The sequence below is a fragment of the Anolis carolinensis genome, chromosome 5 (genome assembly GCF_035594765.1).
Source record: "Anolis carolinensis isolate JA03-04 chromosome 5, rAnoCar3.1.pri, whole genome shotgun sequence".
NCBI lineage: Eukaryota > Metazoa > Chordata > Lepidosauria > Squamata > Dactyloidae > Anolis > Anolis carolinensis.
In genome coordinates, this window is record NC_085845.1 from 70,807,523 (window position 1) to 70,833,597 (window position 26,075).

The 26,075-nt window shown below is 45.0% G+C and overlaps 1 protein-coding gene across 4 annotated transcripts in view; it reads left to right on the top strand.

Moving 5' to 3' along the window:
• mtus1 (microtubule associated scaffold protein 1) overlaps nt 1-26,075 on the top strand; it is a 148,603-nt gene that overhangs the window by 74,556 nt on the left and 47,972 nt on the right. For 3 of the 4 annotated variants that reach the window (XM_062981509.1, XM_062981510.1, XM_016994041.2), the window contains one exon: nt 5,053-5,103. In XM_062981509.1, the coding sequence (XP_062837579.1) occupies nt 5,053-5,103 (51 nt within the window). Of the gene's footprint in view, nt 1-5,052; nt 5,104-9,423; nt 9,881-26,075 lie in introns of those variants that run through there. The other variant, XM_003221633.4, reaches the window with a different exon arrangement.

Consider the following 26,075-nt stretch of genomic DNA (forward strand, 5'->3'; position numbering starts at 1 on the left):
GAACAGATGATTAGAATGGCCGATGCCCTGGGTCTGGAAATCAAGCAGACTTCCAAAGCAGTGACTGACCCGGTCTTCAAACGGGTCCAAGCCCAGGCCCCTCCAGCCACGCTGTTGCCATTTTTGCCTTATCTCCTAGATGTCATCCAATCTTCGTGGAAGACTCCTTCCTCGATCCCTCCTACCTCGAAGAGAATCGAGTCTTGGTATCGTACAGATGACGACACTTTAGAATGGCTTAAACACCATCCCGACCCGAACTCCATGGTCGTTAAAGCTTCTCAGTCTTCCGGCCGTGAATCCACTACCCCTGCAGACAGAGAGGGCAAGAGGTTTGACGCGGTCGGTCGGAAGCTCTATTCCGGAGCCCTTCTACTCTGTAGAATGGCGAACTATGGGGCCTGTATGGGGGCATACCAGCAGATCCTTTGGGAGAAAGCTCAGCCCTTCTTCTCTAAATTGTCGGATGAAGACCGGTCCGTCATGTCCACCCTCCAACAAGAGGCCGACTCGCTAGCACATCATCAAATCCAGATGGCTAAGCATACGGGCGACACGGCCGGCAAAATGATCGCCCACGCCATTGCCATTCGTCGCCACGCCTGGCTGAGGTCGTCCGGCTTGTCTTCCTCCTCCAGGCAAGTCATCGAAGACCTCCCCTTCGACGCCATGGGCCTCTTTAATTCCGGTACAGACGACAAGCTCAAAACCAATCATGACTTTAAAGTTCTGGCCACTAAATGTGGTGACCAACCTCAAACACACCGCACCAAGTGGTTTCCTCAACGTTTTCGGCGCTTCCCGCCTCCCTCTTACCGCCAGCAATCCTTCAGGCGTCCCTCGGTATCCAACAACCAGAACCGCCAACAGCCTCGTCGGGCGACTCAGCCGCAGAGACAACGTGGCCGTACCACCCCCACCGCTGGTCAACCTCACCGGCGCTCCTGACGCCATCTCTCCCTCCAGAGACTCTTTCTTCGGTACCGATGCGGTTCTCACTCCTCTGCACCTCTCTCTTCCGCCAAATCAACCTCATGGTCTCTTTCTGGACCGCCTGGCTCCCTTCTTTCACCGTTGGAAATCTATTACTTCAGATGCCTGGGTTCTCAAAATTGTCCAAGAAGGCTATGCCTTAGAGTTCGAGGGGCTCCCGCCCACGGGACAGGTCCTCCTCTCCAACCCTTCCCGAGAAATTCTTGCAGAGGTCGACGCCCTCCTCGCGAAAGGGGCTATTCGGCCCTCTCTATCGGTACGGGACCCTCAAAGCTTCTTCTCCAGATACTTCACGGTCCCGAAGAGAGGCGGGGGCCTCCGCCCCATTCTGGACTTACGTATGCTCAATACCTTCATACGCCCGACCAAGTTCAGGATGGTGTCCATCGCCTCCATCCTACCGATGCTTCAACGCGGAGACTACTTCGTGTCTATAGACCTACGAGACGCTTATTTCCACGTAGCGATTCGAGAAGCCCACAGGCGTTTCCTCTGCTTCAAAGTTCTCGACCAAACCTACCAGTTCACCGTTTTACCCTTTGGCCTCGTTACGGCCCCAAGGGTCTTTACCAAGGTCGTCGCCGTTGTGGCTGCCCACCTCCGACTCCAGGGGATCACAGTCTTTCCTTATCTGGACGACTGGCTTCTGGTCGGATCCGACCCTGCCCTCCTCCGACGTCACGTCGACTACACCCTCTCTCTTCTAGAATCTCTCGGTCTCCAGCTAAACCACGACAAATCTCACCTCACCCCGTCGAACAAAATTCGCTTCATCGGTGCCCTGTTCGACTCAATCGCTCGGACTGTCTCCCTCCCGCTCGACAGGTTTCTAGCCCTTCGCCAACAAATCATCTTCTGCGAGACCCACCGGAGGGTTCGGGCTCGATCCATCCAAGTACTGCTCGGCCACATGGCCTCCACAGTTCTCACGACCCCGTTTGCCAGGCTCCATCTCCGGACCCTGCAGAGGTGGTTCATAGACGTTTTCAAGCCATTTCGCCACCCCAACTCGAGGTTTCTCTCGGTCCCGCCCCATGTTTGTCGGTCGCTTCTCTGGTGGAAATCCCTCTCCAACGTCTGCAGGGGTCTTCCGTTCCACCCGATTCCCCCCTCCACCACCATAACCACGGACTCATCCAATTTCGGCTGGGGAGCCCACATGAAGGGTCTCACTGTTCGAGGCCTCTGGTCTCCCTCCGAGAAGGCCAATCACATAAACTTTCTGGAACTCCTTGCTATCTTCAAGGCTCTGAAAGCCTTCTCCCGCCTGATCTCCCAAAGGTCTGTCCTCGTCCAATCAGACAACACGGTAGCAGTCTTCTACATCAACAAACAGGGCGGCACGGGTTCAAGGAAGCTGATGCTCCTCTCCTCCCAGCTGTGGTATTGGTGCATAGCCCGCAACATCCAAATCTCGGCGATTCACCTTCCCGGGATCCAGAACAACTTGGCAGACGCCCTCAGCAGGATGACGACTTCCTCCCACGAGTGGATGCTCGACCCCGAGACTCTTCTTTCTCTTTTTCACAAATGGGGCTTCCCCACTCTAGACCTTTTCGCTTCTCCCCAGAATGCTCAGCTGCCTCGATACGGGGCAAGACTTCCCCCGTCCTCCTCTCCAGGCTGCCTGGGAGACGCCTTCCTTCTGGACTGGTCTGCGGAACCGATCTACCTCTTTCCGCCTTTTCCTCTCATACCAAAGGTCCTACAGAAACTCCGGTCGGTACCGACGTCGGCAATCCTGATAGCTCCAGCCTGGCCCCGTCAACCTTGGTTCCCGGCTCTTCTTCATCTCTCCAGAGCGACCTTCTTCACTCTGCCCCTTCTACCTCACCTCTTGTCCAGGGAGAACGGCCAGATCCTGCACCCGGATCTCCCCTCTCTACATCTCACTGCTTGGAGGATTCTCGCCTGACCTCCCTCCCGCACAACCTACAGGAGGTCCTCCGCGCAGCTCACAAGCCGGCTACAACCAGGGCCTACACTTATAGTTTCTCGCTTTCGTTCTTTTCTTCGCTCCCGGGGAATTACTGCCTTCCCAACCTCGGTACCGATTGTCCTGGACTTCCTTATGTCTTTGGCAGACCAAAAACTTTCTCTTGCTTCTATGAAATCTTACTTGGCCGCTCTATCCTGGTGTTTTCAGCAACATGGTAGACCGTCGTTGTTCTCCGATCACCTTGTCAAAACCTTCTTGAAAGGATACAATAACATCTGCCCACCGTCTCAACCTCCTACTCCGGGGTGGAACCTCGAGCTCGTGCTTTCCCAGCTCACTGCCTCCCCTTTTGAACCATTGGCTTCGACCGACCTACGTCTCCTTTCTTGGAAAGTTGCCTTCCTGGTGGCCATAACCTCGGCGCGCAGACCCTCGGAGCTGGCGGCCCTTCGGGTTGATGAACCTTACCTCCGCTTTCATCATGACCGTGCCGTTCTCCGTCCGGACATCACCTTCCTTCCCAAGGTGGTCTCGGCCTTTCACCTTAACCAGGACATTGTCCTTCCCGCCTTCTTCCCAGACCCCTCGTCTCCCCTTGAGCGGAGACTGCACCCCCTCGATGTGCGTAGAGCACTTCTTTTCTACCGGGACCGTACTAAAGACATTCGAAAGTCCCCAAAACTTTTTGTGGCCCATGCTCCAGATAAACTGGGCAATCCTATTTCTTCACAAAGACTGTCCCATTGGATCGCTCAGGCCATTGAACTGGCCTATGAACTAGCCAAACGACCTCCCCCTCCGTCGGTCCGCCCGCGCTCGACGAGAGGTCTCTCCACGTCGACTGCCTTCCTAAGGGGCATCCCCCTGGACTCCATTTGCAGGGCAGCGATCTGGTCCAACCCCCTTACATTCGTGTCTCACTATAGGGTAGACCAAAAAACTTTAAAGGATTCAGCCTTTGCTAGGGCAGTTTTATCTTCATGCTTGTCCTAAACCTTATGCATTTATGACTTCTCTGTGGATGTTTTCCTCATGCGACTTTTTTGTCGATTTTCCTGTTCGGTACATGTTTGCACTGTTCTCTTTGACAATTTGTGCCTTATTTGCAACTGCCTTCCCCCTTTGGGGGAATGATGTTCCTACTTACACATGTGCTCTTAAATGGTTATATCATGCCTTACCGGGTTGCTCTCGGTGTTTGGCGTGTGTTAATGCAATACTTTAATGGGTCCTCGGACCATGTTTTGATGTTTAATAAACATATGTTTGGACATTTTCTCGTTGTCAGGGTTTGCTTAGCCCGCCTCCGAGACCTAAGCTTGCTAGTCTCCATTAGTGTGCATTCACAGAGTACACGAAGAAAAAGGACAGGTTGCTTACCTGTAACCATGTTTCTTCGAGTGTACTCTGTGAATTCACACAAGCCCGCCCTTCCTTCCCCTCTGGCAAACCCTCTTCCTTTCTCGTTGCCTTAGCGGCGTAGGAACTGGGGAGGAGACGCCGAGGGCTGCCTTATATGCCCTCCGGGGACGGAGGGGCGTGGCTACCGCCAAAATTTAAACTTCAGCTTGGGAAGAGTTTTCCGTTGGGACCTGCGCAGGCGCAGCCTCTCCATTAGTGTGAATTCACAGAGTACACTCGAAGAAACATGGTTACAGGTAAGCAACCTGTCCATTCCTTTTACTTTGAGGGATATATCAAAGTGTCTATATCTGTGCATATGTGAATGAAAACATCAAAGTGAAAATAATGCCCACTAGAGGCCTTAATCTAGTAGATGTTTAACAGATTTTACACAGAAACACACATATTAATTGGCTAAGAATTTCTTTTTTAAGGAAGGATTGACATTTTGAATGAGAAAGAATTATCTGAGATCAGTTAAATGAAGTAGTTATACATTAATTTTTCTTTGGATCTCACAAAGTGCATGATTTCTCCTATAGACAGCTGCCAAGACAAATAGATTTGGAATGGAACACAGTTGAACAGAAAATGCTACATACCTTCTTTCTTGGCTGTTGCCAGCCACCATCTTTTAAAGACCCCAGAGATCTTGGCTGTCTATTCATTTCAATAAAAGTAATGTGACATCTCAACTCATATTTTTGCTTTCCTAGGATCTTTGGGACAAAATGGAACCCAGAATGGATTGTCTGCATTCAGTTCTGGTGAGCATTTTATCTCCCCCATCCTTCTTGTTCTTGTTCTTAAGAGTTTTATGTGAACATAAAGGATTTTTTGTTCTGACCTACATATTATTGCTGTTCTTTATGTTGTGACAACTTGCGTGTTTTTTAAAGCTTTGTTGCGAGAATTTGTGCTTTAAAAAGTTTTGTTTGTTTACTATTTTTGTAAATAGTAAATAGATGCTACACATCTAGTCTCTTTAGTATATGGTACCTAAATATGTAATTCCCCCATTTAAAATGCCTTACACACAAATCTTCTCCTGTTTTGTGACCATTTAATATAAGCAAGTTTCAATTTCTTCAACCACTGATTTGGTTGAGCACTTTCGTTCAGTGGGGATTGATTTTGTTCTCAGATAAAATTGTTTGGAAGGAACCTCAGTAGGGAGGTTATAGGGAGTATTAGTGCATTGATGAATTTTGTTGTCCAATCACTTGTGTCAATGTTGATATTGTTAAAGAAAGTCAAAAATGAAGGTAGTTGTCTTGGTTCATATCTCTGTTTGTATTACATCTATTCATGAACAGTGATCTAGAGTTGGCAAAGGGCCTTGTAGTGATTGTTATGTTGGATGTTGTCTGGAGAAACTTCATGAGAAAAGAAAATAAGAAGGGCAAAACGTGTCCTCAGACAGAATAAAATTGCCAACTCAATATTTCCCAAGAATTTCTTCTTTTCAAGGCCAGGGAGAAATACTTAAACTCACAGACAGGAAACCGTTTCTAACTACAAAGTTGGGAGTTAAACCCAATGCATGTTTTATATCTGTGATATCATGGCTTTTGTATATTTATTGAGAGTGGTAATTGAGCTTACAAGTGTAAACTCAGATTCCTGGAAGTAACTCCCGTTGATTTAGATGTGGTTTACTTCTGAGTAGATGTAGAAAGTTGTAACATGAGTTTTCTAGGTGTTGTTGGTATGACAGTATTTGGTATAAATTTTGTTACGTTATGAGAATATAGCATGCAATCTATGAAATTCAACAAACAAAATACAATTATTATTTCCCCAATCTCACCCCCTATTCTCGTGAACCAATACCCCATGACAGCATTTGGGATCAAGAGGCATTGCATCAGGTGTTGAGTAATAAATAGTTTCTAATTATGTTGTACATCGTGACATTCAGACATACATAACATTTTTTCCTGTTTGCACTTACAGCAAGAGTAGTAACTAACCAGAAATATTAGAAGAATGCTTGATTGAAATTTTACCTTTATGGTAGGAAGAACTTCACACTTATGAAAGGGCTGGGCCTTTGTTCGAAATTCAGCCTGATAACTCTGATAGTATGCTGATGCTAGGTTTTTGATTACAATAAAGGAACTTAGGCCATGTTCTTTAAATTTGACCAAAAGCATGCATGCATACGTGTTAGAAAGATTTAATTCTGTTCTTTTTGTCCTTGGGTTCAAATCCATCTTGTGCAACAAGTAAAACAAAACATGTTCTTACAAAACCCAAGTAGTTGTATTTTTCGCCCAAAGCCCTGCAGATAGTAGCCTTGGGATAATATAATTATGTGAATGTGCATTTTGAATGTTTTTATTATTATTATTTAATACAAATTACAATCTTAGCCTGTTAAGCGATATTTGTATTGCTGAAAATAGATTAGCTTGGTTTCTAATTGAAGTGTATGATGGTAGAACGCAGTTGTTTTCGGCTCGGTTCTGAAGAATACTTGTATTTTATGGAAACTTGTAGGGATTTCATTATTGCAAAGACAAGCGATAATAGATAGGGTAGATTTTCGTAAATGATGGCATGCCTGTTTAGTTTCAAATTTCTCTACTAACGTGTAGTAACAGGCATTGCAATCCTTCTAAATGTGAAACAGGGGACCTGGTCAAGAACATTGGAGTGGACATAGTTCCCCCTCTAGGACATTATGGCTATTTAAATCATACTCAAACCTATGGGAGCTGGTTCTCTGCAAAGTTACATCATGTAATTGTGATATCTGCCTGTGACACATCCATGTAGTTAGTTGGCGCTTCCTGCATTAGCCATCTCCATCTGATCAGTACCCTCCTGCATGAATGAGATGAATAACAAGGACCATACATTTTGCTTCTGATAGAAAAGCGTGTAGACTTACTGTTGCATCAGATGATACCATTTTTAAAAACACTTTTTGGTTGAATTATGCAAGAAATAGATGCAGGCATGCTTCTTGCTTCTCAATACTTTTGGAAATCCCAGAAGAAAATAATGCAGTTTTCTGTTATTGGCTGCCAGCCTGGAGGAGTAACTTCCAAATAACTTAGTGCACTTGTGAAGAAGCCATATGCTTTAGAGCAGGAGTCCTCAAAGTTTAAAAAAATGGTACAATGCATCCATCCCCAACCTGCTGGCCAGATAAAGATTCTGACTACAGCTCCCAGCGTTCCTGGACATCCTTGCGAGATTTAATAAAAATTGAAGTCCAAAAACTGTACATGACTTCCCCTGCTGGAGAAAATAGGAATGTTATGCTAAAGTCATTAAAATGAATGTGTGTGTGTATTAAACAATCCTAGGAAATCTAAAATGCATTAAGAGGAAGAAGCTGTATGTATGTGAGAGACTGAAGGACAATTAGGAAGAAAAAAGGAGGCAAACAGTGTTTTGTTTAGTTGTCATGGTTTTATTTTGATTATTTGTTGGCTTAGTTGGCCTTGTGCGAAATGATATATAATTATTATTATTTAAAAAGAGGGGAAGATAACACTGACCCTGACGTTTGTTTGCAGTGTAGTTAGACAAACCCAAGTCTCACATTTTTATTGTTTTCCTAGCATCTAATGTTACCTTTATATGTAAGGGAACAGGGGAAAGCCAAACTATAGCCTTCTATATATCTAACAGGTTTATTTGTGTGTGTGTGTGTGTGTGTGTGTGTGTGTGTGTGTGTGCACGCACACGCGCACACACACACATTTTAAAGTTCAGAGATCAAGTAACTATCCCACTCCACTCCAAAGTAGCTGCTATTCTGTAGTCAAATTTAAATATTAATTGATGTTATATTAATAAGTTTTTACTTGTAGATTCACGTAGGCTGAGTGGCCAAGTTGTAGTATGGGTTGCTGTCAGTTTTCCAGGCTGTATGGCCATGTTCCAGAAGCATTCTCTCCTGACATTTTGTCCACATCTATGGCAGGCATCTTCAGAGGTTGTGAGGTCTGCTGGAAACTAGACAAGTGTGGTTTATATATCTGTGGAATGTTCAGGGTGAGAAAAAGAACGCCTGTCTGTTTGAGGCAAGTGTGAATGTTGCAATTGTCCATTTGATTAGCATTAAATGGCCTTGCAGCTTCAAAGCCTCACTGCTTCCTGGCTGGGGGAATCTTTTTTAAAAAAAATCTAAAATCAGGACAGTAAATAAAGAACAACACTCAGAAGATTGGGGGATTCCAGACTGGAAATATCAGGGCCAGCTAACACCTCCGAACAGAGGATTCCCTCAGGCAGAAAGCACCCAGGCTTTGAAGCTGCAAGGCCATTCAGTGCTAATCAAGGTGGCCAATTGCACCATTCACACTTGCCTCAAACAGACAAGTGTTCTTTTTCCCACCCTGGAAATTCTACAGATCTATAAATCACACTTGTCTAGATTCCAACAGACCTCACAACCTCAGAGGATGCCTGCCATAGATGTTGGCGAAACGTCAGGAGAGAATGCTTCTGGAACATGGCCATACAGGCCGGAAAACTCACAGCAACCCAGTGATTCCGACCATGAAAGCCTTCGACAACACAAGTTGTAGTATTCTTGCAGTTGCAACTCCTACTTACGCTTCACTGTTGACGGTGTTGGCTTGGACTGATGGGAGTTGCAGTACAAGTTGCCCACCTGGACTCTCTCCTTAAATGTGCAGGTTTTCTAGTAGATAGTATGTAAATCTCATGCCATTGTAGTCACAGGTGACGGTTTCCATATTAAAGCATTTTAAATGGCAGCGAGCTGCAAAACTAGGCCAATCCTTCCTGTGAATTTCTAAACATTTTGCTGCCATTGAGGCAGAAAACTAGGTTCCATTGCTGACACAGAACTGCAATGGCTAATATAACTGCCAGCATCTGATTACAAGGTGCCAAAATACAGCTGTATTGAAAATATTTCAGAATATTTCAGATAATGTGTCTGATAATGTGAGGAATAATCTTAATGCACCTTGTGGAGCATTAAATCTTCTCCTCTAGTGGCTTTGAAGGAGGAGCATGATATCATCTGTGACATTATTGGTGGATATATTCGGCTAGGGAGAACACCTACTTCCTCCTCCTCATCCCTACTGGGTCCTAGAGTAGATTAAACACGAACCGTGTGATGTAATTCAGAGGCTGCTTGTCTTCTGAATCACAGAGCAGTTTTATTCTGAGGGGGAGCTTTGTTTTGCAGCATCTGGTGGGGAAAGACGCTGCCAGCAGCATTTACATTGTGAATACAGCATCTGCCTTCTTGGATTCTCCTGTTTGTGGACAGCCTTCGTGAAGAACAAGGGGCATTTTGATGTGTTGCGAGATTGTTGTTGGTGTTTTTGCCAAGTACTGCGTAGCCTCAGTGCTGGGTTACAAATATAGTATGTGACAGCACATGCAGGCTGTTTCCTGCTTGATTTTATTCCAATTGCTCTGAAGACATGTTATGGTCTCCGAAATTCTCCTTATCCAACATGCATATTCAACTCACAGCAAAAGGATTACTCCGAAACCTTCGTCTTCCTTCTGGGTTTAGAAAAAGCGCAGTAATATTTCATGCAGGTTGGTCATTTTTTTCCTGTATGCATGGGGGACATCTTGTTTACTTCTGCTGCTATTAATACCAGTTATACTTTGCTCAGGATGCTGTTTGTCTCTTGCACCATTAAACCTTAGCAAACTATGTATTTGTTAATACAGTAGAGTCTCACTTATCCAACACTCACTTATCCAACGTTCTGGATTATCCAACGCATTTTTGTAGTCAATGTTTTCAATGCATTGTGATATTTTGGTGCTAAATTCGTAAATACAGTAATTACTACATAGCATTAATGTCTAATGAACTACTTTTTCTGTCAAATTTGTTGTATAACATGATGTTTTGGTGCTTAATTTGTAAAATCATAATCTATTTTGATGTTTAATAGGTTTTTTCTTAATCTCTCTTTATTATCCAACATATTCGCTTATCCAACGTTCTGCCGGCCCATTTATGTTGGATAAGTGAGACTCTACTGTACCAGTTTGACATTTTCTCTCTGCCCGTCTGTGTATATATTAGACAGATGTTAGTCCAGTAGATAGCTAATCCGTTTATAAAGTGAAGAATGTGATGCCCTATTTTTTGAAAAAATGCATGACATACTTTCAAATGTTCACAAATTAAAAGCATGTAAATAAAAGTATTTTGAGTACAGCTATGTTCCATACGGTTGTGAAAATGTATTTTGAAGAATAGCAGTATTTGGTGTTATGCTTCCCACTCCTCTAAATTTTATTAAAATAATGCTCTTAGATTTATTTAATCCACATAGAGAGGCTGCAGACATGCTGAAAAGATAAGAATGGTTAGAAAGCTCTGAATGTGACCTCATTACATTTTTTTAAATTAATTGGGGGCCCAAAATAAAAATACTGCTGTGGAAACTTCCCATAAACACAGCCGAAATGCATTTTTAAAACAGTGTTTATAACAGTCATATCATTTCATAATTTTACCTCCTTATTTTATTATACCTCTTTGCGTAAGTAATTTCATGCCAGCTGTGTGTTTCTCTCTCCCCTCTCCAGTTCTATTGGACATTTCCTTTTCAGCAACTAATATCTTTCCTAACATCTTGGTCCCTTGGGTGATTTTTACAGGCAAATAGACTCGGCTGCTTCATCTTCTGTATATATGTGTGTATGTGCATGTTAGAGAGCGTGTGCGTATATGTGTGTACATGCAGTCCCCCTACAGTAGTTGAGCTGAGCTCATAATGAAAACTGAGGTCAACAGTGGCAGATATGAATGTTTCACAGGCAAATAAATTATCCAGACATCAATATAGGCAGCACAGCTTATATGAGATGTAGTCCTTGCTGTCTGAATATTTCAGCAGATATCCTAGTTAACATTGCTCCTCATCAGTTGATGCATGTTGTATACCACAGGCTCCCTGCTGTGTAATTGGAATACAAAAATAAAATAACGGTATATCTGCAAAGACTTAGAACACAGCTAATCTAATAGGTAGAACTGAGTCACTTTATTCATGAAGGCTTCTATCAATGCCTTCATTTGCTGCTCCTCTTGTATAATAGTGTTGTAGCAGTACAGTGTACTGTACAGTCTGTTTACACACAGGGAACATAGACATCCATCTTGGCTCAATACACTGCATGATTTCTAATATTCATGATACTTCTTTCCTTAAATACTGGCTTACAGTGGCTAAATGTAGTAATAACACACTAGGTTATTTTTCTGCTTCAGCATGTAGAAGGTGAGCAAAACAGATCTGTTTTCAGCTTCATTTATCAGCCTCTTTTACCATGACTCTCACTAGAGCACTTGACTAGAGAGGATGCGTGTACAAGTGAATAGATGGGAAAGGATAAAGCCTATGGCAGCATGCAGCTTGAACAGTGTTTTAGTGTATTCTCTAAGTCTCCCCATTGGGAAAATGATTTTTCTGTGTGCCAAAAGTCCCCCTCCCCTCAAATTGGGGTGTAGAGAATATTTTACCATGTTTTGACTATTTTAGGACCTTTTTAAAAATACAGTAGAGTCTCACTTATCCAACATAAACAGGCCGGCAGAAGGTTGGATAAGCGGATATGTTAGATAATAAGGAGGGATTAAGGAAAAGCCTATTAAACATCAAATTAGGTTATGATTCTACAAATTAAGCACCAAAACAGCATGTTATACAACAAATTTGACAGAAAATGTAGTTCAATACTCAGTAAGGCTATGTAGTAATTACTGTATTTATGAATTTAGCACCAAAATATCACGATATATTGAAAACATCGACTACAAAAATGCGTTGGATAATCCAGAATGTTGGATAAGCGAGTGTTGGATAAGTGAGACTCTACTATAATAGGAAGTGACCCAGATTTACTTTTGATTGACTTTCTGTTCAAGAAAATTCTTTTCTGGACTGAAAATGATCTGAAGTAAAGGCTGGAATGTGGCAAAAATGGGAATTGTGGCAAGGACTGGCCAATCTAGGTTTGGTCTCCCTAGAGGGGCAATGTGGCCCTCTAATTGCCAACAGATGCGAACTGAAAGCACCTTTATGTAACTGTGTGGTGATGAATTTGTGGGGAAAAATGGATTACTTCTCTTGCTATACAATTTGAGCTCTACAATTAGTTTTGTAAATATTTCTAAGTAAAATGTCAAGTCTTCGATGTTATACTGATTTCATCACCATGACATGAATGTCCATGACAGTGCTTTACATCATGGGTAAACGACTTCTTGTGGATCTTGCTCAATATTTTGCTTCCAGGATCCACACTGATTTCCACATGGACCAAAAATGGGGGGAGGACAGACCAGAAGCAGTCAGGAATGCATATCTGGTTTTGAAAAACAGGTGTGGCAGGGCAGTGTTTCAACCTATTTAAAAATGTGGGCTTTATTATAGAAGTCATTCTCTTCTGCAGGAGTTAAACAGGAGCATTGCCTTTGCTAAGGTTGCCTGTATCATTCTAAAAAATTGTATTAAAAATATGTTGTCGAAGGCTTTCATGGCCGGGATCACAGGGTTGTTGTATGTTTTCCGGGCTGTATGGCCATGTTCCAGAAGTATTCTCTCCTGACGTTTCGCCCACATCTATGGCCGGCATTCTCAGAGGTTGTGAGGTATGTTGGCCATAGATGTGGGTGAAACGTCAGAAGAAAATACTTCTGGAACATGGCCATACAGCCCAGAAAACATACAACAACCCTGTATTAAAAATAGTTTTCAAAAAAGTGCTGTCCATTTATTTGGCAGCACCTACTAACCTACTTGAGTTCCTGTAGCAGGAGATAGATGGGATAAAATAAAGGAGGTGTCTACGGACAACACCGGCTCTTCGGCTTAGAAATGGAGATGAGCACCAACCCCCAGAGTTGGTCACGACTGGACTTAATGTCAGGGGAAAACCTTTACTTTTTTTTTTTTTACCTTTTATTGTTGTTACGACAACCCTGTTACAAAGTTTTCTGCAATGACCAGTGGGTTTCCATGACTTAGTGGGAATTTCAACCTTCTCTCCAGAGCTGTGATTTAATACTCAAACTACTATGCCACATTGGTTGTTGGATAGTTATTGACTAGGTAATCGGTTTAGATCAGGTGTTCTCAACCTTTTTTTGACCAGGGACCACTTGGCCAAAGACTATTTTGACCAGGGACCACTTTGACCTGGGACAACTTTCCAACATTAGTACCAAAAGGGTTACAAATCAGTTTTCGGTCAGCTTTAGATTTCGGTTTGGTTATCTGGGGTGCTGATTCAGAAAATTGCATTGGATAGACTACATTAGCTGTAGTTTCTGATACAGAACATATGCCACCCAGTAGTTGCCATCTGCTCATCCACAGAAAACCATATTTAAATCTAGAGCTGACATGGTCTATCTAATGAAATTTTCTGAATCAGCACCCCAAATAACCCCAGGAACAGACCTAAAAATGAAGACAGCAAGGCTTCCAGGCACCACATGGAACAGCTCTACTCAGGGGAAGGGGGGAGAAGGAGAAACAACAGAAGTATCAGAAACCCACCTCAAGACACCATGTGCATTATGAAGGATGCAACACTGATGGGGCACTTTAAAAATTATTTGGGATCATTATCTAAAAATTTAATCAGAACATTTGTATTGCTACTGTTCTTCTTTCTAGTCCTAAAGCTGTCTTATCAAGATTTGTCATAAAGGATACTCATTGACAAGCAGTGTTCTGTAGTTTTTATGTAAAGAAACATGTTATAGAAGAAGAAGGCTGTAAGGCTTGTGTCCTATTTTTAGGAGAACAGTAAATATTCTCCCAAATGAAATATTTTTAAAAAAATAAAAGCCTTTTAAGGTGACATAGAATTTTTCAAGGATTTTAAAAAGGTTTTCAAAATATTCTTGGTTATCAAACAGTGAAGGATATGTTGAAATATTAGCAAGCTGCAAATTCTGTCTCAGATTGTTTTGTTGAAATGTCAGAAACATTTTATGTAGTGCCAGTAAACATTTGTGTGCAAAGGACCGAAGAGAACTGTTTGAGCTCCACTTCTTCATGCATCGTTGATGTGACAGAATAGATAAGCATCTTTAGATAACAGTCATGAAGTGCAGGGAAAGAGATTCAGATGGTTATTTTGCTCAATTAATTTGAACCATTGATTTTTACATGCCTTAGCTTCTGAATCAGAGGGCTTTCAATAAACAAGATTTCTCTTATTTCACTTTGATTATATTTCATTCTGGATGATCCATGCAGGCACAAGTGCATCCTTCCATTTTTAAATCAAATAGTAGTGGTGACTAGGAAGGGTCTGGGTCTTTCCTTCTATGTATTTTAGAAACGACACAAGTGTGCCTATTGCAGCTGAAGGAATGTACCTGGATATTTACACCAGAGAGTAAGAGACTTCATCAGAGAAGATGAAGGCACTGAGGCTTACATGCACAAAATAGATATAAATGTTTGTTTAACCTTGAAATTACACAATCAATATAAAGCTCTGACTTGTCTGAACACAGAATATAACTAGTTATGGTACATCTGCTGTGCACCAACAGTTTTCTAGCAAACATAGTCAAATATTTACTGTAGATGTTAAGCTGAGATGGCCTGACAAACAGCATGAAATGCCATATGGTATTCTCCTTAGGAAATTCCTACTTCAATTAATAGAACATCTCTGACAAATTGTTAGGAGTTGACATCACACGAATAAAATTGTCAAGAGGACTCGTACTCTAAATGGTGACCAATTACATATTATCTTCAATATTGGAGGGAGTTATGCCTCTCAATACTAGTAACTGAAGAACACAAATGAGAAAAGAAGACCATAACAAAAACATATTTTATGTGTAGAGCAGAAGTGGACAAAGGAGTTCATAAACAATGCAGGAAATGAATAGAAAGGTGGAAACAGAGAGAACAAAGCTTCTAATTAAAGACTCAGGGGATATTTGAACAGGACTGACATCCGAGTAAATGTTATAAAAGGATATTGTGTGTATATGTGCCTTCCTGTAAACTTAGGCAAACCCCATGAATTTTGTATGATTTTCTTAGGCCTTCCTCTGTTATATAGCCAAATAGCACCTGGTATTTATTGGTGATCTCTCAGGCTTCCAAGACTGGCAGGATCTGATGCATTTGGGGTGTTAATAATAATAATAATAATAATAATAATAATAATAATAATAATAATAATAATAATAATAAACAACTTTATTTATACCCCGCCACCATCTCCCCATGGGGACTCGGGGCGACTTACATGGGGCAAAGGCCCGAACAACATTGACGAAATGAACAACAATATAAATACAGTTCACAGTATAAAAGATAAAAACAGTAATACAATGTAAGACAAGAATAAAACAGTTGATAGTATCAGTCAACCACCAGGCGCAGTTCTATCATCTACTTAGGTGGAGAAACTGGAGCAGCAATATAAGAATAGAATGATAAGTTAAGTAATAAAATACAGGATAAAATAATGCCATCTGATTATCTAATGACTGTCTAAAGCCAACCGAAACATCCAAGTCTTTAACTGTTTCCTGAAGGAAGGTAGCAAGGGTGCTAACCTAATCTCCCTGGGGAGGGAGTTCAAGCGTCAGTAGGCCACAGCCGAGCAGGCCCTCTCATTCCCACCAGTCGTAACTGTGAGGAACCGAGAGGAGGGCCTCCCCGGAAGATCTTAGAGATCGCATAGGTTCATAGGGGACCTACATGTGTTATATGTTGGAACAACACAGTTTTCAAGTATGGTATGGGAGACCCCTTTTGTCTGCCATACAGTCTAATACAGTTTTTATTTAGATGTAAACCAATTCCATTTTGATTGGCTGCATAGTTGAGGATCATTTAGCTTTGGCATTTCTTGTAATACTTTAATGACTCTTTTTTGCATGTTTGATGGCTAACTGTAGAATTATTACTGGTGTGGCCACTTCACAGGAAGAAAGGCATTGCTACCATCCAGTGCAAAGATGGGGAAATGTGGGTTGGATAACAACTAAAGTAACCTCTCATCATTGGGAATATTGTTTGGGGTTAGTGATAGCTGACAGTCACAACCTCTAGAGGGCCATAAGCTACTCATCCTTGACCTGTTTTCTTCATTATGTCTTCAGCTTCATACTTCACAGCTTACCTGGAAAAAAACTTAACTCTGATGTATTCATTCACTAGTAGTTCATTAAATAAATGAATCCATAGTGAAAGTGCCATGGTATGAAAAAACGTACCAATATTCTATACAGTACTTGGTTAAAACTTTTTGAATGGAAAATGATAAGATTGGTATCTTTGCTGGATCAAAGAAACCCTTATTTTATTATAGTTGACTCTTTAGTATACTACCATTCTGACCACAGTTAATCCCAAGGTGAAAGTGAGCCTCCTGCACTGATAGAAATAACTTGTTTTAAATAGCCAGGAATAGGTTTGTGCTATATTTGCTCACCATCTGTATTCAAACTGTGTGTGCATGTATAAAAATAACATGGACGTAAAGGTTTAAGGCCAGTTCAGGAAAGTATTCCTGCCCATCTCTAAAGGCCCAACGAAACTATTGTCAAGTGAGAACAGACAGCCCCAGTGCTGTAATTGAAGGATTACTATGTGTTTACTAAACTAAAAATCTCAGAATTCCATGGGATGGAGCAATGACTACATGATATTAAGCTGCTGTAATTGTGCAATATGGGTATCCCAGAACCTCCTGGATTTTAGCACATCTGAGAGGTGTTGAAAATGTGTAGGTTATAGTCATCTTGTAAAGAGCTATTTAATGTTCTGGCTTCTCCTTTGCAAGTACGTTATTCTACAACTAGCCACCATAGTACTTAGCTCAGTGGAATCTTAAAGACATTTCCTCAGAAGTAAGCTCCCTTGAGTTCAATAGAGTTATACTTGGGTAAGTGGATATAAGATTTCAACCTAACTTCAGTCTAGTTTCCTTTTGAGGCCTGAAGCTTTGCTTCTGACATGCCACCTGAGATATTTTGGTGTTATGATTTGAAAGCTGTTCCCAATTTAGAAAGTTTGAACAGCCATGAAAAGATACTTGTAAATATATTTCAGTCCTAAATAACTGACCAACCTGAGTGAGAGTAAAGGAGCAAGTCTGTGAAATGAATCATCGTCATTTAAACATTTGATCCCTTTCTTTGGTATTTGTTTTCCAGCACTGCCAGGGTGTCTCTATATTTTTTTTAAAAACCACTGGGGGCGCTGCAGTACTCTTTAGGTTATGGATTTTTAATATTCTGACTACTGAGTCGAACACAGGCTTGTTGGTTAAAATTTAAAATGTACGGATGAACGCACATCATTTGTGAACCAGCAGGCAATATTATTGTTCTTTTAACGACTTAAAACAATACTGAAACTCTAGCTATTGTTTATACTGTTTTGTTGTTTAAATGCTTTTATAATACATGATTTCATTTAAGTGCTTTTACTTTTTCTTGTGACACTATTTGTGCCATTGTAGCACAGCTCTTATTTCAATATTAAGCAGTGTACTTTATTTAGGGTAAGTCCTTCAGAGCTGTTATTGGCTTCTTTGGCTAATCCCCACCCTTAGGATGCTTTTCCTCCTCACTTCCTGATATTTCTCTGCGGTTACAGATTTTGTTTCTGAGGTCTTTACATATTACCGTATAACATATTTCCTTTCAGTGGTATGCCTAATAGCAACAGAAAATGTTTATTTGGTTATTGGTGGTGGACGTTATTAACACATAAGCTTGTTGAAGAGAGAGACCAGGGTTTGACTTTCACTCAACCATGAAAACCCATTGATGGCATTGAGCAAACCATATGCTCTCAGTCTCAAAAGAAGACTAAGGCAAAACTCTTCTGAACAAATTTTACCAATGAAACATTAGAGTCAAGTTTAACCCTTGTGCCCGCACGATTGCTGAACAAAAGGTTGGCAGTTTGAATCCGGGGAGTGGGGTGAGCTCCTGTCTGTCAGCCCCAGCTTCTCCTGCGGGGACATGAGAGAACCCTCCCACAATATGGTAAAAACAACCGGGTATCCTTGCAGACGGGCAATTCTCTCACACCAGAAGCGACTTGCAATTTCTCAGGTCGCTCCTGACACGAAAAAAAACAAAACCATATGTTGGAAACTACTTTAAGGCACATTGCTTTTATTATTATTATTATTATTATTATTATTATTATTTAAACTTACTTTTTTCTTCGTGTACTCTGTGAATGCACACTAATGGAGAAGCTGCGCCTGCGCAGGTTCCGACGGAAACTCTTCCAAGCTGAAGTTCAAATTTTGGCGGTAACCACGCCCCCCCTTCCCAAGGGGCATATAAGGCAGCCCCAGGCGCCCGCTCTCCAGTTCCTTTTTTTCCGCCGCAAGGTTCACTTCGGACTCTTCGCATGTCTACTACTCGTTTCAAGCGTTGCACGCAGTGTGCTGCTAAAATTCCTGACTCGGACGGCCACGCCAAGTGCCTCTTCTGTCTTGGCGAGGCTCATGTGGTCAGTACCTGCCGTTTCTGCCTAGCTCTCACAGCTCAGGCCAGAAAGAACAGAGCCGCTAGGCTTAGAGCGGCACTTTATGAAAAATCTCTCGCGCCAGAACCGACTCCGTCGACGTCGGGTACGTCGTCGTCTTCAGCTCTGAGAGCTATGTCGGCGCCACCAGCTAAGCCTCCGACAGCTAAAGCCTCCTCGGTCTCGTCCAGAGCGTCCAGGACCTCCAGGACCGCTAAACCGGTCAAGCCACCGTGTACTGTGACGACGGCTACCGTGTCGACCCGCTCCGGAAAGGTGGGGCCTTCCTCGACGTCGAGCTCTCTGGCTTCGGTGACCTCGATCCGCTCTCGTATCGGCTCCCCTCCGTCCTCCTCTGCTATCAAAATAGCCTTTAAAAGGGCTCACGAGGAGTCTCGTCGAGCGCAATCTGACTCAGCTGTGGTTCCTCCCACACCTGGCAAGTCCTTGAGGGTTGCATCCAAGCAACCGCCGACAAAGAAACGGCTGACTCAGCGCTCCTCTTCCTCGGCCTCCTCAAGGAGAGACCCGCCATCTTCCTCGGCAACCTCCTCGAGAAGGTCTTCTCCAATTGTGCCAGCCCAGAGGCCTAGAGATGTTTCTCAATCTCCATTGCACCCCCTGTCTGACGGGGAGCTGCAGGACTCACCCCACCACTCTACCCAAACGGTGGTCAGGGTGCCGGTGCCGGAGCCCCTTGTGCCGCCTCACTCGTCGCGCCAACAGCTCTTCCCTCCCACCTCGACACCGGAGCGTGGCAGACAAACGGCTCGCCTGGCTCGAGCAGCCCAGGCCTCAGCGTCTAAGGATCCTCGGCTCCCGGCCCTCTCTTCCCGCGAGGCCATGCCTCCTCCCGAGACTGTGCTTTCTTCTCCCCCTCAGTCCCCCCAAGGAGCTGAGGAGGAAGATGTTGATATTGACCGCCCAGACTCTGTCCTCTCGGCCTCGGTGGTCTCTCTCGGTCTCGACCTCTCTCCTCCCCACGATGCGTATGAGGCAGACCCGCCTTCTCCTACTGACAATATTCGTGCTTTCTCTGATCAAATGGTCAGAATGGCCGACGCCCTGGGTTTGGAGATCAAGCAGACTTCCAAAGCAGTGTCTGATCCAGTTTTCAAAAGGGTGCAGGCCCAAGCTCCGCCGGCCACGCTACTCCCTTTTCTGCCTTATCTCTTGGACGTTATCCAGGCCTCCTGGAAAACCCCTTCCTCCATTCCTCCGACCTCGAAGAGGATCGAGACTTGGTACCGTACCGACGATGATACCTTGGAGTGGCTCAAACACCACCCCGACCCCAACTCCCTGGTTGTTAAGGCCTCTCAATCCTCAGGTCGTCAGTCGAACACTCCGGCCGACAGAGAAGGGAAGCGCTTCGACGCCGTGGGTCGAAAACTTTACTCTGGAGCCCTTTTGCTTTGCCGCATGGCGAACTATGGAGCCTGCATGGGTGCCTACCAGCAGATTATCTGGGAGAAGGCACAGCCCTTCTTCGCTAAGATGTCGGACGAAGACCGCTCCGTCCTCACTACCCTCCAACAGGAAGCAGACTCGCTTGCTCACCACCAAATACAAATGGCGAAACATACAGGTGATACTGCGGGCAAGATGATTGCCCACGCGATATCCATCCGCCGCCACGCCTGGCTGAGGTCTTCGGGTCTCTCCTCATCTTCCAGACAGGTCATTGAGGACCTTCCCTTTGACGCGCTCGGACTATTTAACTCCGGTACCGATGACAAACTCAAGTCTAATCATGACTTTAAAATTCTTGCGTCTAAATGTGGCGACCAACCGCAACCTCAGCGCACCCGCTGGTTCCCGCACCGCTCCCGCCGCTTCCCGCCGCAATCTTTCAGACACCACTCTTTCAGGCGGCCTTCGGGCTCGAATAATCAAACCCATCACCAACCTCGTCGGGGACCTCATCCGCAAAAGCAACGCGGTCGAACCACCCCCGCTCCTCCGCAGGCTAACCGGCGTACCTGACGCCAACCCCTGCCAAAGCTCCTCGCCCGCTACCGATGTAGAGCCCACGCTGCCTCGACCCTCCGGTGCCTTTGCCGACCGCCTAGCCCCCTTCTACAATCAATGGGAGTCCATTACTTCAGATGCATGGGTTCTTCGCATTGTCCAAGATGGCTACGCCTTAGAGTTCACGGACCTCCCACCTACAGGTCGCACTCTCTACTCAACTCCTTCCCCAGAGATACTGGCCGAAGTCGATGCATTACTGGCCAAAGGCGCCATCCGTCCCTCCCCGCCCGAACTGGACCCTTTAAGTTTCTTCTCCAGATACTTTACAGTCCCGAAGAGGGGGGGCGGGCTACGCCCCATTCTGGACCTAAGGGCCCTCAATATATTCATTCGCCCTTCCAAATTCAGGATGGTCTCTATTGCCTCTATCCTCCCGATGCTGCAGCGGGGAGACTACTTTGCCTCCATAGACTTACGAGACGCCTACTTCCACGTGGCGATACGGGAAGCGCACAGACGGTTCCTCTGTTTCAAAGTTCTCGACCAAACCTACCAATTTACCGTTTTACCCTTCGGTCTCGTTACGGCCCCAAGGGTCTTTACCAAGGTCGTCGCCGCCGTAGCGGCCCACCTCAGGCTACATGGCATCACGGTCTTTCCTTATCTGGACGACTGGCTTCTCGTCGGGCCCGATCCGGTTCTTCTCGAAAACCACGTCTCCTTCACGCTGCGTCTTCTAAAATCTCTCGGCCTCCAACTCAACTCCGAGAAGTCAAATCTCTCCCCGTCAACCCGAATCCGGTTCATCGGGGCCCTCTTCGACTCCGTCACAGAGACTGTTTCACTACCGTTCGACAGATTCCTAGCTCTCCGCCACCACATCGCCCTTTGTCGATCCGCCCGGAGGGTCAGAGCCCGTGCCATTCAAGTCCTTCTGGGCCACATGGCCTCCACGGTTCTCACGACCCCGTTTGCCAGGCTGCGCCTTCGGGTCCTACAAAGGTGGTTTATAGACACTTTCAAGCCGTTCTACCACCACAACTCCAAGTACTTGTCGGTACCGTCGTTCGTCCGCCAGTCCCTCTCATGGTGGACGTCTCACCAAAACGTGTGCAGGGGCCTCCCATTTCATCCAGCCCCGCCGTCGCTAACCATAACCACGGACTCCTCCACCTACGCTTGGGGAGCCCACATGAGCGGTCTAACGGTTCAAGATCTTTGGTCCCCATCCGAGAGGGCCAACCACATAAACTTCCTCGAGCTTCTCGCCATTCTCAAAGCCCTGAAAGCATTCTCCCGCCTCATCCGTCACAAGTCCATCCTCATTCAATCGGACAACCTCGTAGCAGTATTCTACATCAACAAACAGGGCGGTACGGGTTCGAGGAAATTGATGCTCCTCTCCTCCCGTCTCTGGGTTTGGTGCATAGCCCACGACGTACAGGTCTCTGCAATCCACCTGCCGGGTGCCCAAAACGACTTAGCAGATGCCCTCAGCAGGATGACATCTTCCTCTCACGAGTGGAAGCTCGATCCCGAGATCCTCGACGGTCTGTTCCTCCACTGGGGACGCCCTACTCTGGATCTCTTCGCGTCCCCCCACAACGCTCAGCTACCCCGCTATGGAGCGAGACTTCCCCCGAACTCCTTCCCCGGCTGTCTAGGGGACGCCTTTCTGCTGGACTGGTCAGCGGAGATGCTTTATCTTTTTCCACCGATTCCCCTCATACCGAAAGTTCTCGAAAGACTTCTCTCGATCTCGGTCACAGCGATTCTCATAGCTCCGGCCTGGCCCCGCCAACCGTGGTATCCAGCCCTTCTTCGTCTCTCCAGAGGAACGTTTCGCCCTCTGCCTCCCTCGCCGCACCTTCTCTCAAGGGAGGACGGCAAAATTCTTCACCCGGACCTCCCTTCCCTTCATCTCACTGCATGGAGGATTCTTACCTAGCCTCCCTTCCGCAGAACCTGCAAGACGTCCTTCGGGCAGCCCATAAGCCGTCTACTACCAAGGCTTATTCCTATAAACTCTCTCGCTTTCACGCCTTCCTTCGATCCCGTAACGTCGACACCTTTCCGACCTCGGTATCGGTGGTCCTCGACTTCCTCATGACCCTCGTCGAGAAGAAACTCTCTCTCGCTTCTATTAAGGCTTATCTCGCAGCTCTTTCCTGGTCTTTTCAACGCCACGGTCAGCCATCTCTCTTTTCTCACCACTTGATCAAAACTTTTCTCCGAGGCTACAATAACATCTGCCCGCCGTCGCTACCACCTACGCCGGGCTGGAACCTCGAACTTGTACTTTCTCAACTCACTTCTGCTCCCTTCGAACCGCTTGCCTCGACCGATCTCCGTCTGCTTTCCTGGAAGTTGGCCTTTCTAGTGGCGATCACGTCGGCACAACGGCCATCCGAGCTTGCTGCTCTCAGGGTCGACGAGCCTTATCTACGTTTTCACCATGACCGCGCTGTTCTTCGCCCGGACATTACCTTTCTCCCTAAGGTGGTGTCAGCTTTCCACCTCAACCAGGACATTGTCCTACCAGCTTTCTTCTCTAACCCCTCCTCTCCTCTCGAGCAAAAACTGCACCTTCTTGACGTTCGAAGGGCACTTCTCTTCTACAGGGACCGTACCAAGGACATCCATAAGACACAAAGACTCTTTGTCGCCTATGCCCAGGACAAGTTGGGTAATCCCATCTCTTCCCAAAGACTGTCCCACTGGATCGCTCAGGCCATTGAGTTGGCCTACGAACTAGCCAAGCGACCTCCTCCTCCATCCATCCGCCCGAGGTCGACTAGGGGCCTCTCGGCTTCAACCGCCTTCCTCAGGGGTATTCCGCTTGACTCCATATGCAAAGCGGCTATCTGGTCAAACCCTCTTACGTTTGTCTCTCACTACAGGCTGGACAATAAAGCCTTAAAGGACTCGGCCTTCGCAAGATCAGTACTCTCATCTTGCCTCTCCTGACTCTCAAACGTCCTTTCTCCTTATATTCACCCGCAGGTGACTCTCTATACCTCTCCTTCAAGTTTGGGCCGGTCTTTTTCCCCATACCTACCTCTAGGGATATGTTTTCCCCTGATTGTGTTGAGCAGTTGCTCTGTTGCTTTGTACCGCCTTATTGATCCTGGCGCATATGTCAAAGGCCATGATGTTCTTTCCCCTCTCCCCCCTGGGAGAGTGTTTATATGCACTATACGCAATTGCGTGTTTTTCTATCATGTTTATTGAATAATCTTCTATGTTATGTTTCCTCTTCTACTATGCTCATGTTTGCATTGCACTGGTCCTTTCGGACAATTTATTGCACTGGTCTCTTGGGACTGTTATCTCAATATGTCCTAATAAATATATGTTTGGACATTCACTGATTGTCGAGTTTGCCTTGTCCCACCATCCGGGACCTTAGCGTGTCAGTCTCCATTAGTGTGCATTCACAGAGTACACGAAGAAAAAGGACAGGTTGCTCACCTGTAACCATGTTTCTTCGAGTGTACTCTGTGAATTCACACAAACCCGCCCTTCCTTCCCCTCTGGCAAACCTCTCCCTTTCTCGTTGCCTTGGCGGCATAGGAACTGGAGAGCGGGCGCCTGGGGCTGCCTTATATGCCCCTTGGGAAGGGGGGGCGTGGTTACCGCCAAAATTTGAACTTCAGCTTGGAAGAGTTTCCGTCGGAACCTGCGCAGGCGCAGCTTCTCCATTAGTGTGAATTCACAGAGTACACTCGAAGAAACATGGTTACAGGTGAGCAACCTGTCCTTATTTCCCTAGTACCCACAACCTTTATTTTCTTCTCTTTATCAGTCATAGTTAGTTCGGAATAAAACTGAATCCATGTTTCCCACTATTTCCATGTCTGTTCCAGGCTCTTTGTATGGAAATCCAGGTTTTCTGGAGACTTAAGGCTCTTTGTTGCCCCGCCCCCCAAATTACCAATGATATATTTAGTCTTTCTCACTTCAAGACTTCCTCCTAGACTTTCTGCTTCCATCAAGCACTTGATGTAGCTGTGCCTAATAAAATGTATAGTTGCAGTGTGTGTCATGTACCTTCCCTATTAACAAATAGTCGTTGTATTTCCCTTTAATATGTGAGCGGCATTTTATTAACCATAAGGAAAGTGTAGTTCTGTGCCTAAAGCTGTCAGACAAAAACACTGGGTCAACTCTATTATGTTTTATATTGAAATAAACTGCATAAAGGTATTAGATATGATAACTAATAGAATCATGAAAAGAACTTGGACTGCGGAAAGCTGCTTCCAGATCCTTGTGATTAAGTGAAATGTGTCAATGTGCTCCACTTCTTTGCTGTTGTTGGAATCTGATTTACACAGTTTTGGTCTCTAAAATTGCACTGTGGACATCCTATTCAAGCCTGTAGCCAGGGTTTTATTTTGGGGGGGGGGGGGGGGTTCGAACCCCCCCCCCCCCCAATTTTCAGGTTAAAAAAAACCTGGTTTACTCATGAATCCCCATGCTAAGTCTATGAGACTCAAATCCCCATGCTAAGTCTATGAGACACAAAAAATTAAAAGTCCCTCCAGGCACTATCTCAAGCAGATATTGACAGGCATTGTGATGACTCATGGGCCATGTAGTCCCGTTCCTAGTGCTGTTGTGACGGATGAAGAGGAAAACTTGGGTTTTCCACCATTTCAGCCAGAAAGGGAACTTTCCCAGCCAGAATTGGAGCCCTTGCACCTGCAGGAGGTTTGTCTTCCAGAAATCTGCCAAACAAGCCCTGAGTCAAAATCTCCCCCATTTTCTCGCCGTAATTATTATCAACAACAAAAAGGAGTTCAGCAGGCTAATCGCAGAAGCCTGAGAATCGCAGCAAAGCATTCAGATGATTAAGCCTGCTTCCATGAGAAATTTTAGGGAGTCATACATCTGGGCACAGAGATTGACTTTCGTTTCTGATTCCCCAGAGAAGTGTTCTTTGGTGGGAAAACGAGACCCTATTTAGGTTCCTTGCCCTTTAGGAATCTTGCGGAGTCAATTCGTCAGCTACTGGAGTAGTGTGTGTGGACAGCGCTACTCCCGCTTCAAAGCCTCGTTCCTGTTTCCAAGCCTCCGCTCCCAGCCTTGTTTACTCCCCGGATCTTGCCTTGCTTCCCGGACCTTGCCAAGTAATTACCACGGATCTTGTTCTTGCTCCTCGTTTCTTGTTGCCTTGTTTCAAGCCTTGTGTTCCAAGAATCAAGTTACTTCCTAGCCTTGCTCAAGTTTCATGGACTAAAGGACCTTGTCATCTC